Source organism: Mytilus californianus, unplaced genomic scaffold (genome assembly GCF_021869535.1).
Source record: "Mytilus californianus isolate M0D057914Y unplaced genomic scaffold, xbMytCali1.0.p SCAF_9, whole genome shotgun sequence".
In the NCBI taxonomy this organism is placed as follows: domain Eukaryota; kingdom Metazoa; phylum Mollusca; class Bivalvia; order Mytilida; family Mytilidae; genus Mytilus; species Mytilus californianus.
This window is the reverse complement of record NW_026262745.1, coordinates 16,345,918-16,367,818: the sequence shown is the minus strand read 5'-3', so window position 1 is coordinate 16,367,818 and position 21,901 is coordinate 16,345,918. Positions and strand designations below refer to the sequence as shown.

The 21,901-nt window shown below is 32.2% G+C and overlaps 1 protein-coding gene across 1 annotated transcript; it reads left to right on the top strand.

Annotated features, from left to right (window-relative positions):
* Nucleotides 1-13,464: 13,464 nt before the first annotated feature.
* LOC127715794 (uncharacterized) lies at nucleotides 13,465-21,534 on the top strand. The gene is made up of 6 exons (XM_052221934.1): nucleotides 13,465-13,676; nucleotides 14,195-14,303; nucleotides 15,145-15,240; nucleotides 16,852-16,897; nucleotides 18,102-18,283; nucleotides 19,382-21,534. Exons 1-6 carry the CDS (start codon nucleotides 13,503-13,505, stop codon nucleotides 20,062-20,064), a joined length of 1,290 nt encoding a protein of 429 aa, XP_052077894.1. The 5' UTR covers nucleotides 13,465-13,502; the 3' UTR covers nucleotides 20,065-21,534.
* The last annotated feature ends 367 nt before the right edge of the window (nucleotides 21,535-21,901 follow it).

The window sequence follows — 21,901 nt, the reverse complement described above, 5'->3', positions numbered from 1 at the left end:
CTAGGGTACGAAATGGTTAGGGTACGAAATGACTATAATTCGCTGAGATATCGTGACACCAAATCGTCTTGCACTATGCCCGGTGCGCTAGACCACTCGACCACCTAGGCTCGATAAAAATAAAGCTTTCGGTGGCCGGGTGTTACCTTTCCTCGTCAGTTTTTATCTAGCGTCGTAACACAGTACTTGATATATAAGGCATGAAAATGGAATATTACAGATCAGCTGAATTATCTATCATAGAGGATCTTACAAATTAATGTAGGATACAGTCACAGAAATAATTATATTATAAGTATGTCTGAACCAGTGACAACTCTACGATAGATTTTATCCAGTGATGGTGATACAAGGCTGAAAATACATTCTGTATATATAATTTGTCTAAATAACAGCCCAACAATGTTAGATCTGTAAATTTGCGGAAGCAACGTTTTTGTTCTTCCCTGGCCGGGATTCGAACTCATGCTACTGAGATATCGTGGCACCAAATATATATATATTTATATAATTACTCTAAATATCAGCACAACAATGTTAAATCTGCAAATTTGCGGAAACAAATTTGTGTTCTTCCCTCGCCGGGATTCGAACTCATGCTATATTATATATTTCAATGCATGTACATTGTATTTATTAGTTCAAACTCTACGTTTTACCAGGCATCAGCAACTATTGACAGGCGCTACTAGTTAAGCAGAAAATGTGTCTTCGAGATCACACTAGGTTTTCCCCGAATTGGGTTGTGTAGCTTTTCTTCGACTATCGTTCTTCAAATTCCCACATTATAAGTTCCTGTCTTCAGTAAACCCTTCATTTCAAATCGATGCATATGAAATTAATCTTCGTATCGCTACTGGTGAACTATCTGTCTCTAATGATGAGATCCTCCATGATGCTTTTGCTTTAATACTGACAGGATTTAAATCAAACATTAAATTTGGTTTTCCTTTGTTAAAAAATTATGTAATACATAACGATTGTGGTCGTTCTGTCTGTTAACAAAACTACAGTTTACGCTCTCAAATGTTTGGTTCTGAACGTGTCTGATAATGGCCATTCTAAAGACACGTGTATTTTGTCACACTTTCTCCAAATCTAGGGTACTATTCTCAAATTTCCAGAAAATCAATTTTAAATTTTGAAAATCAACTGATCTTAATGTCAGTGTTTTTCATCAATATAGATATGTCATGTACATAGTTGTCCTTAGATATTAAGGAGTTTCTACTCTTTACACTAATATTCCCCATGCTCATTTGAAAGATCGACTACATCGTCTCATTAAAGGAATAACACCTTTGATTCATAGCCCCTTGCTTTCTATGTTAAATTCTGCAACCTCAAGCATTCATACCTATATTATTTTATTATCCGAAAGTATCTTTTAACAAGGGTTCTACAGTGATCTTAAGTCCTTAAGGTTTCATTTGAAACAAAAATTACCCAAATATTTTACTAAATTACAGGTATGCATAGGGCTATTTTGTTTAAAATATTTACTACTTTCTTGTATTTTCTTTTTGACCGTGCCGAATTAGTGGTTCTATAACTATAACTATAACAGCACCAAACTTGCTATACTGACTTCTACCTTTCTAAATCTATTTCTAGCAAAGAAAAACACATAAAGCTTTTGTCCAAACACTATTTCAATGAATTCAAGCTCAAATTGGACTGGTAGTAACATATGCGTTACATAATGAATACTGCATAGGGATGATAATAGCGACATGAGACTTCCATTATCACCAGTTCTAATGAGTTAATTACGGAAGCCGATAAGGGCCATTCAAAAAAAAAAAAATATGTCGTAATTACGACATAGCATGTCGTAATTTCGACATAACATGTCGTTATAACGACATCGCTATGTCGTAATTTCGACATAACATGTCGTTATTACAACATGTCTATGTCGTAATTACGACATATCTATGTCGTAATAACGACATCGCTATATATATATAAGAATAGGTATTATGATTGCCAAGAGAATTAATGACACAGAAATTAACAACTATAGGTCATCATAATGCCCTCAATAATGAGAAAAGCCCCCGCATAGTCAGCTATAAAAGAGGGACGAAAGATACCAGAGGGAGAGTCCCTGACATGACAGCTGTTTAATAATTCAATTCAAACGAGTGAAAATAACGGTTTTAAAAATGTACAAACAAAGACCGAAAAACGAATATGTAACACAGCAACAAATGACAACCACTGAATTACAGACTCCTGACCGCTATGTGATAATAACTGCAACCTTATAGTTTAACTTTTCACTTTTTGATGCGATAGGCATTTCAAAATGTCGTAATTTCAACATATCATGTCGTTATTACGACATCGCTATGTCGTAATTTTGACATGACATGTCGTTATAACGACATCGCTATGTCGTAATTTCGACATAACAAGTCGTAATTACGACATCGCTATGTCGTAATTACGTAGCTATGTCGTAATTACGACATAGCTATGTCGTAATAACGACATCGCTATATATATAAAAGAATATGTATTATGATTGCCAAGAGACTAAATGACACAGAAATAAACAACTATAGGTCATCATAATGCCCTCAATAATGAGAAAAGCCCCCGCATAGTCAGCTATAAAAGAGGGACAAAAGATACCAGAGGGAGAGTTCCCGAAATGACAGCTGTTTAGCAATTTAATTCAAACGAGTGAAAATAACGGTTTTAATAATGTACAAACAAAGACCTAAACACGAATATGTAACACAGCAACAAATGACAACCAATGAATAACAGAATCCTGACCGCTATCTGATAATAACGACAACCTTATAGTTTAACTTTTCACTTTTTGAAGCGATAGGAATTTCAAAATGGTCGCCAGTAAAGGCAAAGTTTGTATCGTAAACAAATTCATCTTTTTTTTTTGAGAATATTGAACACTTTATGCAATCAAGCTTAATTAAAGTTATTCACTGGCACCTCAGACTTGCACATACTAGAACTTTATTTATAATCAAGTCAAGTGAGACCCAGTTGAATAGGGGAGCAATTCAAGCTCCCTGGAGACTCTAATTATGTTTAGCATTGCAGGTTGTGAATAAGATGAATTTTAAGCTTTTCCCAATAAAGACTATGTTAAACTTAGGACTCATAGTGCTCAGACCCACGGATCTCTGTACCTTCATTTGTACACACTTGAATCTTAATGTACTACTGAGGCTTGATGCAAATTATAACTGCATTGTTATTGTTGGTTCTTAATGAGATTCTTCAAGCGTCCACCCCATTGAAGTCCTATTAAAACTTTGTACCCCAAGTTCTTTTAACCACTGTTCCCCAGGACAACTACCGTATTCCTACAAACTCAGAGGGAGGGTTGGGATCCCGCTAACATGTTTAACCCCGCCACATTCTTAATGTATGTGTCTGTCCCAAGTCTTTAAGTTACATATTTGTTTTTCGTTGATTTTTGTACATAAAATAGGCCGCTAGTTTTTCTCGTTTGAATTGTATTACATTTGTCATTTCGGGGCCTTTTATAGCTGACTATGCGGCATGAGCTGTGATCATTGTTGAAGGCCGTACGGTGACCTATAATTGTTAATTTCTGTGTCATTTGGTTTCTTGTGGAGAGTTTCGTTTTTGAACAAACCAGCGTATCCCAAAGCCTTGATAACCTCTGTAGGCCCCAAATAAGACGAAAAAACATAAAAATTGGAGAGAAAACTGAAAATAAATGGTTTCTAACCTCAGGGATATTAACCCTTGGCATGCTGAATTGTTATCAGAAATTGTCTAAATTTCGAGTATTTGTAAAAATATGCAAATGATATGCAAATGAGCTGTACCCTGATGCTGATGCATACTGATTGCATTAAATCTAAGATAGCCAAAGGTTATTATCCCTGAGGTTAGAAACCATTTTTTTCAGTTTTCTCTCCAATTTTGATGTTTTTTTCGTCTTATTTGGGGCCTACAGAGGTTATCAAGGCCTTGGGATACGCTGGTTTGTTCAAAAACGCAACTCTCAACAAGAAACCAAATGACACAGAAATTTACAATTAAAGTCACCGTACGGCCTTCGACAATTATCACAGCCAATACCGCATAGTCAGCTATAAAAGGCCCCGAAATGACAAATGTAATACAATTCAAAGAGAAAAACTAGCAGCCTATTTAATGTACAAAAATAAACGAAAAACAAATATGTAAATTAAAGACTTGGGACATACACATACATATAGAATGTGGCGGGGTTAAACATGTTAGCGGCATCCTAACCCTCCCTTTAAGTTTGTAGGAATAGTTGCCCTGGGGAACAGTGGTTAAAAGAACTTGGGGTACAAAGTTTTAATAGGGCTTCAATGGGGTGGACGCTTGAAGAATCTCATTAAGAACCAACACTAGCAATGCAGTAATAATTTGCATCAAGCCTCAGTAGTTACTGTACATTAAGATTCAAGTGTTGTGTACAAATGAAGGTACAGAGATCCGTGGGTCTGAGCACTATGAGTCCAAAGTTTAACATAGTCTTTATTGGGAAAAGCTTAAAATTCATCTTATTCAGAACCTGCAATGAAAATGCAGGACTTCATAATTTACACAAATCTGTACATGCCAAACATAATTAGAGGCTCCAAGGAGCTTGAATTGCTCCCCTATTCAACTGGGTCTCACTTGACTTGATTATAAATAAAGTTCTAGTACGTGCAAGTCTGAGGTGCTAGTGAATAACTTTAATTAAGCTTGATTGCATATAGTGTTCATTATTCTAAAAAAAAAAGATGAATTTGTTTCCGCTACAAACTTTGCCTTTAATGACAACCATTTTGAAATGCCTATCGCATCAAAAAGTGAAACGTTAAACTATAAGGTTGCCGTTATTATCACATAGCGGTCAGGAGTCTGTAATTCAGTGGTTGTCATTTGTTGCTGTGTTACATATTCGTTTTTCGGTCTTTGTTTGTACATTATTAAAACCGTTATTTTCACTCGTTTGAATTGAATTATTAAACAGCTGTCATGTCGGGGACTCTCCCTCTGGTATCTTTCGTCCCTCTTTTATAGCTGACTATGCGGGGGCTTTTCTCATTATTGAGGGCATTATGATGACCTATAATTGTTTATTTCTGTGTCATTTAGTCTCTTGGCAATCATAATACATATTCTTTTATATATATAGCGATGTCGTTATTACGACATAGCTATGTCGTAATTACGACAAAGTGATGTCGTAATTACGACTTGTTATGTCGAAATTACGACATAGCGATGTCGTTATAACGACATGTCATGTCGAAATTACGACATAGCGATGTCGTAATAACAACATGTTATGTCGAAATTATGACATAGTGATGTCGTAATTACGACTTGCTATGTCGAAATTACGACATAGCGATGTCGTTATAACGACATGTCATGTCGAAATTACGACATAGAGATGTCGTAATAACGACATGTTATGTCGAAATTACGACATAGTGATGTCGTTATTACGACATGTTATGTCGTAATTACGACATAAAATTTTTTTTTTGAATGACCCTTATCGGCTTCCGTAGTTAATAGCTACTCAAATAACAATTTTCTTACCTATATGTCTTATTTTTATCAGAAAATATTCATTGAATTTAAATATTGCAGTCCAAACATAAAATATAATTGAGAATTTTGTCATCCCTTTTTTCTGCAAGTTGAAAAAGGAGTATTTTATTAAAAAAAAAATACTTATAATTTAAAACATGGATCAACAATTCATGTATGTCCTAGCTAGACAACCTACTATACTGGCTTTAAATTGCTTTTCAAATGAGATTTTCGAATTCTTTATCAGTATATACCAATTTTCTATCATGCAATATGGGATGCGTGGTTGATTTGTGTTTTATAATACAAAAAGTCAATGCTCCGCCGGTCAATGTATTAATACATCTGTTGAGAATCATTTTAGAAAGCAATGTATTTGAATTTGATGGGAAAATTTATAAACAAATAATAGGTACGACAATTGGTGCATTCCCTTCACCGGAAATCTGTGACATACTTATATTTGAAATAATGAATCAAATAACTTCTGCATTTCAACATAAAGACAAAATATTCTATCATGGCAGATATAGGGACGATGGATTCATAATATATGATGGAACATCAGTTGAAATTATAGATTTGTTTCATCTAGCAAATAATTATAATCCCTTATTGAAGTTCACCTATGAAATCTCAAACGACAAAATATCGTTCTAACATGTTGATGTAGTTAAAGGTCAAAGATTTACAACACATGGCATTCTTGACCTTAAAATACATTTTAAAGAAACAAATTCTTATCTCTATCTGCACCGAAATAGCTGTCACTCACAGCATGTATTCCGAGGATTTATAAAAAGCGAAGCAATACGACAGATAAGAAACACGAGTGACCAAAACAAGTTAATAAACAATCTAACTAATTTCAACTTTTAAAGACTTTAACATAAAATTGACAGTTGGACCCCTGATGATGGCAGATCTGTCATAATATCTAGATCTATTGATGAAGAATTTGATCAAAAAGTAAAATAACAAAAATACGGAACTCCAAAGAAAATTCAAATCGGAAAGTCCCTTATCAAATGGCAAAATCAAAAGCACAAACACATCAAATGAATGGAACACAACTGTCATATTCCTGACTTGGTACAGGCATTTCCTCATCTAGAAAATGGTGGATGAAAGCAACCTGTTTACTATAATTTCAGTCTGAAATAATCAAAGTATTAAAAATTCAGCTTAAGTCTTAACTGTACTCATGCTAAATGACCAAAAAAGGCTAAAATACCATATTGTAGCAGTTTGAGGGCTGTATGTTGACACCAACATAATTTTTCATTAAAAAAAGTTGATGAAACATAATTACAATAACAACAAATGTGACCAATTTTCATTGTGAATGGTTTAATTTCTAAAAATAGAATTTCACATGCTGCATAGCCCCCTTGCTTTCTATGTTTAATTCTCAAGCATTCATACCTATATTGTCTTAAGTTTAGATAAAGTGATAGTCATTTCATGTCAAAACTATACCTTATCCTGATTTGTGCTGAAAAAATTTCAACATATCTTTAATTGCATATAAGAGCGCACTAGTTCCCAGAAAAATGCGCAACTTTCCTTAAGTTTGTTACTAAAATGAAATACCTTTACACTTGTTGTTTTGTTCTTCATAATGTGTACAACAAAACTTTTTCTGTGAAGTGTCAGTACCATTTGTGGTCCTCAAACTACAACATAAAAACAGACATCTATGATACTAGCTTAATAATATACAGGCACAAAATGTATTATCACAGATAAAAATGCAATTTTACATAGCTTACGTTTCTATCAGTATTGCCGTCATGGACGATTGCTGATTTCAAGGATGATATTGGTTCAAGTTTACAAATGAACATACCTGTTGTTATCTGTAAAGCAGGTTTTCCATTTGTTTTCACATAATAATGAATGTCATTTCCTTGTTTATGACTATCACCAAATGCAAATAATCTTCGGATTGATACACGACATAAGAAATTGATATGTGAACATTTTCGTACCATACAAAGGTTTTCACTTACGTTATATTTTCTTTTGTGCAATATCCGTCTTTGCCTATTCCTTTGATAATATGTATATAATGTATTCCAAATATTAAAAAAATAATTTTTGAAAAAGGCATGTCATATTCTTTATTGGAAATTGGCTAAATGAACTTAACACCAACATGCATGCATTGTAGAAACAAGGAAATACTTCAATTTCCTACTCCGGATAATGATACTAGGAAATAATTATTAGATTAATTTTATCAAACTAGAATATATATATATATATATATATAAAACGTCTGAATAATAGTCAACGAGTTTTCCCACGAGGGCGCTGGATCGTTACGAGTAACGATACATGTACACTATAACAATTATAGTTTAATCTATAAGTAGACTGATATATGATTCATTCAACATCACAATCATATTTACTGATGAAGGATATCTGTTATCCGAAATATTTATAAATAATTACATATTAGTTCATTTTTTTGTTATTGGTGTTGTTGTGTACACTTTTTAGGCGTTTATATATATATATATATATATATATATATATATATATACAAGTCTAAATTGAAAACAACGTTCAAACCTATGATTGCGTTGGATAAAAACCGCAATTTTTATACGTGTGCATGCAAAACAAATTTCTTGTAAGAGGGGTCTAAATACAGCACAAACAACACTTTCCAAAAGACCAAAAAAGTGAAAAAGTATATTTAAACAAAACGCATTTGACTAACAGGTCGAACAACAAATGTTCTTAAACCCTGCTGACTGCCATTGGCGATTGCCAAATAAACGGATCACCGATGTAATAAATGGATCTTAAATATAAATTAAATACTAAACAGAAAACAATAAACTTGCGGAAAAGATGTTATACCGCAAACAAAAGGTGCAAAGGTTTTTGTACACCATATCCGGATTTCGACAATTAATGTCTCTTCAGTGATGTTAGGAATCGAAACGGTATTTGGAAAGCCATATAATTTACCTCAATTTAGGATAGACTCCTGAATTTATATATATTAAATGTCTGAATAATAGCCAACGATATATATATCATATAGAACACCCCTTGTACTCACTTACCATCCTGATTTTAAAAATGTGTCTTCCATTGTTCAGAAGCATAGGAAAATTATAGAAAATGATTCAAATCTTAAAAAAGTATTTTCCTCACCACCAGTCATGGCCTTCAGAAGACCTAAAACATCCGTGACAAATTAGTGACATCTGTATTAGCAAAGCAGCCTACTCCATCTCCCGGTTGCTACAAACAATGTGGTCGAAGGAACTGCTTGTGTTGTAAAGCTGCCAATACAAGCAGTTCTTTCATCAGCTCCGTTACTAAACAAAATTATACCATCTACCCAAATTCCAACTGTAAAACGGAGAACTCAATTTATATATTAACATGTGACACTTGTGGCATTCAGTATGTGGGAGAAACAATGGACAAATTTAATATTCGGCTCAATAACCATCGTTCATGGTACAAAACCAACAAAAACTGTCCTCTCACAAGACATCTTCGTTCAACGAAACATTCTTTTGATAATGTTACTTTCCAAATCATAGAAGTCAACACCGAGTGGGACACCACGGCGAGAAGGAGAAGAGAAAATTTTTGGATCCACCAACTCCACACTTTAGAACCTGATGGTCTTAATGAAAAAGATGAGAAAAGATACAGGAAAGATAAAGAATAATTTAGTACACAGCATCGTCCTTTTTATCCTGTAATATTGGCCAATGGACGTTGCTAACTTCAACTACCAATTTTGTAAAAATCTTGAACTTCATCCAAATTATGTATTATTTTCAAGGCAGCTAAATTCAAGTGCAACATATACATAGAGCTGCAAAAGTTTCTTATCATCTACATCCGATTTCACCTGGATAGATGCACGCTTGATAAAGCTAGTTAGTCTAGAGAAATATTGCGTTTATTTTCATCATTTTGTGAATATTTTAAACATTCTTATATTTACATACTAAATAGTGTGTTAAAATTACATTGTTAGGCAATCTATAATTTTATTTGTGTAATTGAATTAATCTCTGTACTGATTAATCCACACTCCCATAGATTTGTATGTCATGTGCTGCTATTTATAGGCACTTATAATATATATATATATATATATATATATATATTAAATGTCTGAATAATAGCCAACGATATAATATATATATATATACATATTAATTGTCTGAATAATAGCCTACGATAAATCTTACGAGGCGATGGATCATATTTATGATACAGTACACTACAAAATATAATAAGCAAGTCTAAAAGGGTACAACATCACCAAAAAATAGTAAAATCGTGAACAAATATTAAATATTTCGGATAACTAATATCCTTCATCAGTAAGATGTCAAATAATTCTTATCTTGACATGTGGTAGTCGAACTGAAATAATGATCTTGAACATCATACAAATTATCACGAATTAATACGCTGTATAATTCTAGAATTTTAGAATTTTTTTGTCAACTCTAAAATTCTAGAATTATACCAGTTTAAATCTCAGGTTACTATACATTTTGGATGTACGCCGCCACGTTCAATTACTTAACCGTTGTCAAAATCAAATTTTTTAATCATTATCAAACTGCTATTAATTTGGGATGTGTAAATACGCAGCCTCTGTTGTGATTACTTTACCGTCGTCAAATTTGAAAAATTATACCAACTCAAATTGGTCAGTGCTGCTCATTGGGAAAGTATTTCTACGAAGTCTTTGTTGTAATATCTTAACTTTCGTCACCTGTGAAATTTTAGAAATGTACCAGTTCATATCGCACATTACTATTTTTGTAAGAAGCATATCTATGCAGTCTGTTGTAAACACCTAACCTACGTCATTTTTGAAATTTTAGAATTGTACAAGCGTTTTTGTGTTCGGTTTTAATTGTATAGATTTAAAGATTAGTATAGTTAAAGGGGCACTAGCTACAAAATATATAAAAAATCTAAAGTATGATTTTTATTTGCTCAATCATTAATGAAAGGGAAATAGTGAAATAATAATTCGCTTTTAGCAGCCAGTATGGTTCAATTTTGTCAAAATAAGCTTAGAAACATTGATGATGAATTATTCACTTGCAAGTGAATAATTCGACCTCATTGAATCCGTATTCATGTGAAATTAATTTAACCCCTTAGCTAGAGATGGATAACGCATGCATAGTGCGTGTTAAGTTATTTAAAGAAAAAGAATGTCAACATTGAAAGGGAAACAAAGGTAAATCATTTAAATTACTGATTCGATCCACAAAAAATCATTCTTATACAAGTAAAAACGATGATTAACATATATTTTTAATCTATAATATGAAATTAAACAGACTTAGAAAAATCCAACTACACTAGTTCACTTTCTATTTATATCTATATTAATGTGTATATCGCTTATATGACCATCGGAGGTATTCGGAGGTCAACTCGATAGTTAATTAGATGGCGTCAAGCCTAAAATACACACGAAACGAAGCTACATTTTATCGAGCCCATGCCCTGTAAATAGTTCATTTTAGACTTTTTATAATTTGGATAAATGTTTTACATGGTTATAAATCAATTATGAGAATTTGAGTCAAATCGGTGAACATGAATTTGACAGCTAGTGCCCCTTTAAGGGCATACGATACAGTTTTGATCCCATAGTGAAAATTTGATGAAAATTTGCAAATAGGCTATTTTTTACCTGATTAAATCAAATATGTAATAAAAAATATACCGTCATATGCTACTTTTTGAGTAAAATGAGTTCGAAATTTCAGATATTTGCTCAAAATTCGGATTTGTGGACGTATTTTTCCTTCCGACAGAAATGCATAACTTTTTTGTTTTAAAAGATAAACACAAGCTGTTTTTTGTTAAATTATTTCTAATTTCTGTTTCATATAAGTATCCTTTAAATTTATGAAATCTTTTGTTTAGAAATAACTCAAATTTATCAATTGTTCGTGAATGTAGAAAAAAAAAACGTAATGTTTTGCTGTATATTTTTCAAATTTAAAAAAATTGCATTATTGACTTTTTCATGAAAATTGGTACAAATAATCTTCATACGTAATCAAACCGAATGTCATTTTAAAAAAGAGGGGTCCATGAACTCGTTTTCAAGTTAAATCAGTTTGAATGATAAAAATCAGTCGACAAATACATCTTTTCCCGATATGTCACAGTTTGACGTCGCCAAATAACATTTTACGTTAGCAACGTCATTACCTCCCCTGTAACTGTATCGTATGCCCTTAAATCAGAATAGATTGATATGATTAATTTTACATCATAATCCACCCGATCCTATTATATAAGCTGCTACTATAAGGATTCTATTAGTGATGTTAGTCTGCTAGTAGCACTAACAACGGCCGACTTTGATACTGTACAGTACAGATGTTACCACTGGTAGCGCTAACAAAAGACAGAGACCAGTTCCGGAGATGCAAAACTCTCACGTAGCCGTCTCAAAACTTACTCTTACACGTGTTTCAACGTTCGACCTAATTCGTTACAGCCGCCATACTTCTATTTTAGTCACCAACTTTTAACTTCTATTTTCGCTATGGTTTTGATTCGTAAAAGAAAAGTGTTTGTGTCTGATAGATTGCATTCGGCTGGGAAACGTTCTAGAAAGGTTGTCTTTTCTCGCCAATTTCGTGGTGTGAAAGCTGATGATGGAGAAGTTTCTGACCTTCAGCATTATGCAAAGTCATTGCCGTTTGGTAAAACTTCCACTTTTGATTCCTCTCTAACCCTGCCTTGCTCTTCGGCAATGGAAGAAACTAAGAATGAAATCAAACCTGATGCTGAATCCGGTAAGTAAAAAGTCAAAAGGGTAATCATAATTTGGTTTATTTAAAACTGTTTTCATTATAATGGCGGATTCAAGGGTATTCGGTTGAAAGGTCTTGCGGTTTCGAACACCCTATTTTGTTTGACAACTCATACTTTTGTATTGAGACATAGGTTTGGAACACCCTTTGTATGTTGATTTTAAAATGTATGACCGCCCCCTTTTTTTTAAAATGGCTGAATTCGCCCTTAGACTTTTGCCCATTATAATGCCTTTCCTGTCCCTTTATCTTAATCATTTAGGCCTAGTTTCAAAGCTATCCCTGGGATTTATTTTTTTATCAGAACCACATTTGTCTTGATTCATGTGAAATTTCCCATTTAACAATTATATTTTTGGGGGGGGGGGGCAGTATGCCCTCCAAATGCATGACAGTGTAACCAGTTCTTCAAATCGTTGAATGTGGCTATTATCTGGCAGATGCAGCAGCAACAGAGACAACTCTCCATCCAAGTCACAATATGTAAAAAGTAAACAATTATCATGATTATAGGTCAAAGTATCGCCTTTTACCATGTTTACACAGAGTCCTGGCTCACACGGCAAGCTATAAGTTTATTAAAGGGCCCAAAAACTAATGACTAGTCTAAACTAGGAAAACTACCGGTTTAATCTATATAAACAAAAAAAGAAACACTTGTGAACCACATTAATAAACAACAAAAATATACCACCGAACAAGTCGACTTTCACATGTTCTTTTCGTCTTCAGAAAACTAAAAATCCATGAATTTACCAACCCAGGAACATGTTCATTTGTAACTTTTGCTCTAACCATGAAAATAGATACCCATGAATAAAAGTACTTTTTGACACAGTTTAAAAAAAATTGAATGGGTTTGGTCTGTTCAATGGTGTTTCTTTCCTACATTTGTACAGGTATTTTTACAGTTTGATAAACTGATAAACATAATTTGAATCCTAATTTACTTGATTATGTAAAGTATTCATGTGCAATACCATGATAACACCTCTTAAACTGATTTTTTCTACAGGAAAGCGTACATATGTTTCATTAAAGGATCAACGCTTACAGGATTGGAGTGACATTAGAGATGAAATGAATGAGGCTTTTATCAGTTCAGAGGCTCCATCAACTGATACCTGCCATGAATGTCAAAAAAAGTCCCAGCTCTTCAAATGCATTGATTGCACACCATGGGAAATGGTATGTGAAGACTGTTTAGGTAGGAGACACCAGTATCCTCATCTGCACATGTTTGAAGCATGGAGGGTAAGCAAACGGCAATTCTTATTGTTAGAAAAACTTATGAAATTACTTGTTAAAATTCAATGAAGTGTGGAACATATTAATTGTTCTATAAGTTCTGATTAGACATAAAATGTGCGCACGTTTTATGTCCCATTATGAAATTACTTGTTAAATTTCAATGAACATGATGAAGTGTGGAACATATTGTTCTATAACATCTGATAGTACCCAAGATGTGCACATTTTATTTCCAATAGAACAATAACTTATAGTTTTGTCTTGAAATGAGTATGTTTATTGTTATGTTATTGTCAATGTGATATCTTATATTGAAAACAAAATTTTATGCCCAACCTACTATACTTTTCAGGTTAAATTAATTGTTCAATGAAAATGAAAACACATCAACTTGAAACTTAGTTCACATGTTCCTTATGATTTTATCTTTTTAAATTGTACATGTATGCCATATTAGGGTTTTGACTAAATTTCACTGAACATGATATATTTGTATTAAGCTTAATTTTTTATGATTTCAGAATGAAGCATTTGTTGGGGCCCTCTTGAAAACACCGTCATGGATCTTGTCGTCACATAGTGATTGTGACACAAATTATTTCAAGAATATTGTTATCATTGATGTGAAAGGTATGTTAAATGAATGTAGACAAGGATTAATAATACAGAAGTTTTCAGTTTCTGCTTCTACCATATAATGGCCACAATCAACAAACTTATAATACTGCCATGGATTTGTTTACGGGACGTATTATGGTATACCGTTGTCTGTCCGTAGTCAACATGTTAGACATTAATTCAAAAACGCTTTAACCAATTTGCATAAAACTTTGGTGAATTGTTTACATCTATTGACGTGAGCTCCCTTTTTTTTTTTATAAATTTTAGATTTTATGTTTCCGAGTTATGGGGTTTTATTCATTAAAAAAAGGGGGATTTTCCTATTTTCAGACAATAACTCAAGAATGCTTTCACCAACTTGCAAGAAATTGTGGTGAATTGTTTATATCTATCAACATGAGCTCCCTTTTGATTTTTATAAATTTTAGATTTTACGTTTCTGAGTAATTCATATTTATATTACTGAACATGGAAAATGATAGTGTGAACAGTGCATCAGTTCACCCGATCCTGCAATATTAGCCACTATTAGTGGGAATCTATTAGTAAAATTAGTCTGCTAGTAACACTAACAACAGTATACTTTTATACTGTACAGTATAGATGTTAAGTGCTGGTAGTTATAACAAAATATGTTCAATTCGGGGACAGCAAAAATCATGACAAGTGTTGTTTTAATTCAAAGAAAATGGCGTGTTGAATTGCACCAACATGGTATTCATAAAGAAAAGAAAAATTTCCAAATCAGTAACACAGTACACGAGTAGGGGTAAACGAAGGGCTTTGCTGTCGGATCCTTTTCGCATTAAAACTGACAAGCACTCAGTAGAAATATTGTCACCACTTGTAGTACCATCAACAAGTCGGGCACAGACAGCATTGCCATTGAAAGAAGAACAGAAATATCCACATGACATTGAGATTGATCATAGTGATGATATTGAAGGTAATGAAATCATTTTAGACAATGTTAAACGACGCTACTTTTTCCGATGTACTGTACCGTCGGTTTTATACAGTGCTGTTTGTAACGCCGTATCCTTCAATTTCATTAAAGAAATAAACTTGAACATAAGATTGAACGGTGTATGATATGCTTGCAAAAATGAGAAAATGCATATGATAAACAACATAAACGCCAACGTTAATACGTACGCGTATCAGAGATTTTATTTAAAAAACGGAATCGCTAAAATTACTCCGGAAGGATTCCGATTTTGATTCCGTTTTATATTTTATTTTAGCTCTCTACGTGTGAGGTAGAAAAGATATTCAAATAAAAAACAAAAACAAAGATGCCCACAAACAGCTGTTCTTTTTTTCTCTCTCTTTTGAAATACACTATACCAAAAATAAACAGGCAGATAATTTGCACCTATTGCAAGATTGTCATATTTTTTTTTAAATGTTTCATAAAAATTAGCTGCGCAAACGTAGCTTTATTGTCCTTTGATTTTTTTCTATGGTCCGCAAATATCAAAATCATCAAAAGGACCTTAAAAGAGATACGTATTCGCAGCTACATAAAAGTATAAGCAAATTTATTTCTTGAAATTTGTTTGGGTGTAGAAAAAAAACATTTACCAGGATTGCGGCTTGCCAGACTAAAAACGCCATGGACCTGCCAGAGCACTAGATCCTTCATTACGGAAGACGTTTAGAAATATATATCTTCTCTATAAAGCTAAGTATTTAGTGACAATATATATATATTTCCGTATTGGATTAATTATGTATCTGGTCTAAATTTCTTCGTCCCCTTATAATGGATTATTATACCCCACGCAACGAGTTGTGGAGGGTATAATGTTTTTGACCCGTCCGTCCGTCAGTCCTGTTTCTTGTCATCGCAACTCCTCTCAAACCACACAACAGAATTTCACAAAACCTTTTTAGATAATAAGGACATACTATGTAGTTGTGCATATCGACAGGAAATTACGACTCAACTTTTTTTTCTAGGAGTTACGCCCCTTTGAACTTATTTACTTTAATGTACTACTGCAACAGTTTGTCATCTCAACTCCTCTGAAACCACACAACAAAATTTCATGAAACTTTGTAGATAATAAGGACATACTAAGTAGATGTGCATATCGACAGGAAATTACGATTCAATTTTTTTTCTAGGAGTTACGCCCCTTTCAACTTATTTGCCCAATATACTACTGCAACCTTTTTGGTTTCATTTTATCAGTTATATTTCAAGATTATGAAATCTGGCAATTGAGAGGATTTTTATTGTTTGTTAGTGTTAAGTGCCTCTTATAGTACTCTTGGAAACATGTGTCATTTTCAACTTGAAATTGCATCAATAGAATACCAATTTGCCAATAAAGATCAACAATTGTGTTATTTTCAGGCATCCAGGAAAAAAAAAAGAAGTTTTGAAATGTTTTTCAAACACCTAATTTGTGATGGATTCTCTCTCATTGGAAAATGTTGTTTATAAGAAATGAAAGGTTTAAAAGTTTTACAAAGAATTCTATTTAAATATTCAAATATTTTTATATTCTGGTTATCATGGTTATATGATATATTTTTTTTTATTTCAGAGAGACACTGCCTCCTGGACAGCTTCAAGAAGATATAACATACAAAAGGCAAATTTTATATAGCATGCCTGTTAATTAATTTCATCAATGGGAAATTAGATCAGGAATTAGAGAGCATTACTATGAACTGTAACCAATTTTTTTTGTATAAAGTAGGGTCGCGGGAACATAATTTCAGCAAAAATTTAAACATTTTTTTTTCATTACACATTTTATTTATTACACTATTAATTGTTACTTTATGATATGGTACAGAAATCATAGAAAAATATCAATTCGTTTTGGCCCCAGATGACTTTTCAAATGTTTATATCATTAAAAAAAGCTCAAATTATCTACCTTTGGTGCAAAAATGTTTATGGCATTATAATTTGAATATCTTTTTTAACTCATTTGTGACCTGTATTATTTATTATTATTTTCAAATAAGCTGTACGTAAACTAAACCATTGTAAATTTAAGCGATATCTGTAATTTAGTTCTTTTTTTATTTCTATATTATCTCTATTTATCCTATTAGTTCAACCGAAAAAAAAGTACCTTAACAAAAATGCATGCTTCTTTCGAAGGCAAATGGTGAGCTTAAATGAACGGTGACCCCATTTTTTTATTTTATTTTTCTATTAATAATATGATAAAGTTCATTTATAGAAAAAAATAGGAAAATCCTACAATTAAAAAAAAATTGGATTTATACCCTCGAGCCCCCTTAACACTTATTTTTACCCCTTTATAGCTTGCTGATAGCATACTACATCTTCTTATATAAATTGACAATATGGAGCAATGTTAAAGACATGTTTAAAAGCATATTAATCAGACTTCTTTGTAAAAAATAATGAACTCACTTGTTATCAAATAGTTTCTTACTTGAAATAAAGGTTTATAAATTGAACACTTTTCTGAGAATGTGGAAGCACTTTCATCTCATTGGCAATCACACACCATATTTTATTTTGATCCCAGCTAATGATAGACAGCATTTTGTTTTTTCCATCTGTGAATTCGTTCTCTACATATTCTAGCATTTTTTTTTTATCCTTTTGACATAGACTTTTAAAAACTCAAGAGGATGTGGAGGGTATCATAAAATATGACCTTGACTTAGACATTCAAGGTTAAATAATTATTTGTTATTAGTTTTAGTTCACTACTAAAACAGTCATACAGTAAGTCATTACAGTAATGAAAACTTATGGGTATTATTTATTGGTAACAGATTATTTTATTGCTCATTCTTTTTATATTTCAGATTGAATAAGACCATTGAAAGAATTGAAAGCAGACTGAAAGTTAAATATACAAAGACCGACATATTGTTCACAAGTCATCTGTCAAGCGCAAAAGAAAAAAACAGACTTTTTATACTAACAAAACTGCAGAGGTCTACCAGTGAGAGGCACTTCCTGTTAGATCTGATAAAGAAATATGCCAGTATGTAAAGACATTTATTTTTATTTTGTAAGGCAGATATGTTTGAAAGTTGATTCAAGTTTTACCTAATTTTTGCAATTTTTCAACAAAATCATTTGGAGTTTCTAAAGCAAATGTGCAGCCATAGCAAACTTACAGTGTACAAGGGATGACAAGGTTGCTTTGATTTGATAAGCATTGAATATAGGAAAGTTGAGACTTATTTGAAAGTGTTTAAATCATATAGCAGCATTCCATTCCCTCTTCAGTTTTTTTTATGATTATAAATATATTTTATCCATGTTCTTAGGACTAAAAGAAGCAGGATTTTAATCAACCATTAATTTTCAGAAATTACTCTGAAATTTTTTTTATGTAATTGCATTTTTTCATTCAATTACATTTAATAGTTGACTTATTTTATGTAAATGACAAATACATTTGTGTAGAAAAAATGAATAAGGAATCAAATGGTATATGATTTATATACTTTGAAAAATTGAAATGAATCTATACTGATTTCTAGATATTAGTGTGTAGCCTCCAGTCTTGGTTGGCATTTTGATAGTTGTCTCATTGAGAATCAGACATACCACATCTTTTTTATGCCCCACCTACCATAGTAGAGGGGCATTATGTTTTCTGGTCTGTGCGTCCGTCCGTTCGTTCTTTCGTTTGTCCTTCCGTTCGTCCGTCCGTCCGTCTGTCCCGCTTCAGGTTAAACTTTTTGGTCAAGGTAGTTTTTGATGAAGTTGAAGTCCAATCAACTTGAAACTTAGTACACATGTTTCTCATGATATGATCTTTCTAATTTTAATGCCAAATTAAAGTTTTGACCCCAATTTCACGGTCAACTGAACATAGAAAATGATAGTGCAAAGTTCAGGTTAAGTTTTTTGGTCAAGGTAGTTTTTGATGAAGTTGAAGTCCAATCAACTTGAAACTTAGTACACATGTTCCCTATGATATGATCTTTCTAATTTAAAGGCCTAATTAAAGTTTTGACCCCAATTTTATGGTCCACTGAACATGAAAAATGATAGTGCGATTGGGGCATCCGTGTACTGTGGACACATTCTTGTTTTAGATGCAATATAAAAAATCATTTTCTCTTTCCAGGAGGACAAGCTATTGCAATTCGCTTGTCAAAGCAAGTACAGAAGGTAGTGGCCAAGATCAAGCAGGCCTTGGCAGAGTACAATTTGGTTGGAGAGCCATCCACTTCTTTTCCACTTAAATTAAATTTTGATGATATTAAAAACCAGGATAATGAAATTTGGCAGAAACTTGAAGTGACAGACCGAGCTGATAGTTTATCAGCTGTGAAAAGACAGGCTATTCAGCTGAAGTCCATGATTGATAGAGCCAAGGAGGAGCAGTGTCTTGTAAAACAAGAAATGGTATCTACAATAAAATGGTACAAACATCAACATTCACTGCTAATTGCTTCAATGAATAATGCTACAAAAGGAAGAAAAGCGTGCCTAGTGAAGGAAGGATTATTCATTGAAGCAAAATTGTTGGAATTTATCAAATCGTTTGATGAACATATTGTAGAGGAAAGTGTGCAAACAATATTCTTTTCTATTGTTGGATTAGATAAAGATGTGGTTGAGGGAAACGATTTCGATTTACCTGACTTTGATGAAAATGTTCTTATAAATGTAGATTTTGTTGATGATGATGATGATGATGATGATGATAATGATGAAGATGATATAAATGTTTTAAACTTCAATGAAGAGAATTTAAATTATGAAGATTTTGAAGATGACAATGATGAAGATTTACATGATATTTAGACTATCAATTTTTATTCATTTAATTGATGAATTTCAGACAATAACAATAACAGTTGTAAGAAACTTCAAATTGTTGATTTACATGCAATACTGTTCAAGTGAATTATTTATTTTTTTTAATTCTGTGAAAAATTAAATTAAAAACATTTCAAGCCTATACTTTTATTGTATGACAAAAATAGAAATTGTAGCACATATGGCGAAATGTAAGGTAATTTTTTAATAGAATTTTTATTACTTGACGTAAAGGATGTATTCTTTTGAGGTTTCTGTCTCGTTAAAATCTCATTCTGGAATTATTTCAAAAACATGTGAAACAAGTGGAAAATAGCAATGAATTTAATAAATATCTAATCAAAGTTAACTCTGTGAAAAAATTGTGTATCTACAATTAGTAGTTTTTGAGTATTATACATTTTTCAAATTCTATTACCTATCAAATCAGTCTTTTTAGCCAAAATTTTGAGAAAATGGGTGAGGAGTACAAGAAATGATTTAACCAGAAACATGTACATCCCATATCACTTTTTTCTTTTCAAATTTCTTTGATATGTATTTTTTAATCATTTATAACAAAGAAGTTGAAATAATATGCATTTTGTTCTTAAAACAGAGAAAAATAACAAATTGACAAAATTGTAAGCAAGGTAAATTTAACATGAAAAAGCATCAAAATATGATAAAACTTTCTTATAGTTTTTTTCAAGTTAAATTCATTCAGATTGGTCCCCTTCATCTTTACTGAAAGTATGAAAAAATTTTAATTGTGGAACTGTGATTTTGTTCACGATAATAGCCCCAAAATGGGACAAAATTGAAGAAAAATTGGAAAATCGTCAAAATTGGGTACTTTCAAATAGCCGTAGCAAAAAAAAGAAGTGCACTACCATATGCTATTTTGTTCCCCAATTTTTTTTTTATAGTCATATAAACCCAAAAATCAGGTTTAGAAAAAAAGTTTAATTCTAGAAATTTTTGGCTCCTCAGAGGTGTACATCCTTAAGTCTTTTTTCTCTTACAAATTGTTTCAGCAAATAAGTATCATTTTTCATATGTCTGTTTTCAGAGAAAATGGAAAATTTAGCAAAGAACTCATAATTTGCCTAATGAACCACATTTTTTGGGGATAATTGCCCTTGAACAGATGTGTGTTATTTTTTTCTTGATTATGCACAGTGGAATACTATATTCTCAACAATGATTTTCTTATTTTTTTTGAAAATAGAAAACTTATGTATTTTGATTAAAATGATGAATGATAAAAAAAAATTGCATTCATGTATGTATGCCAGGGTTTTTGATATCACAAATAGTAAAAGCATTCACTACATTTTATCATCAGTATAAGGACATCATTCGTAAATATAAATCAACATGCAGACATCTTATAGGTTCAGGTATTTCACATCCAATCTTTTATGGTAATATTCTTTACAAAGCACAAAAATGTGGACATTTACCTCAAAAGCTAACAAACCTTATTTAGAAGGGATATAGTTACGATTCTGTTGTCAGGTCATTAAAGATGGCATATATAGGTATAAATATTGATTCATTTATAGGGTCCTAGCATCAAAAATAAACACATTTATTATAAAACCAGTTGTTGGCATGATACGGTTTATGTTCTTCTCATTTATTTTATGATGGTATAATACTAAACCCCTAATGGGAGGGATTGTGCTTGATTTCAGATGATGAAGACATAATTTTTCAATCAGTTAAATTGAGGTCTGAAACTGGCATGTCAGTAACTGCTAGTAGTTTTTAGTTAATTTATGTATCATTGTCATTTTGTTGAGTTACTTTTGTTATCTATTCTGACATCAAACTCAGA

What these genes read in the sequence shown, in the direction of transcription:
- LOC127715794 (XM_052221934.1), top strand. Translation starts at nt 13,503, where the DNA reads ATGAATGAGGCTTTTATCAGTTCAGAGGCTCCATCAACTGATACCTGC. An exon ending in ACATGTTTGAAGCATGGAGG is followed by an intron (nt 13,677 to 14,194) that starts GTAAGCAAACGG and finishes TTATGATTTCAG; the next exon opens with AATGAAGCATTTGTTGGGGC. An exon ending in TCATAGTGATGATATTGAAG is followed by an intron (nt 15,241 to 16,851) that starts GTAATGAAATCA and finishes TTTATTTCAGAG; the next exon opens with AGACACTGCCTCCTGGACAG.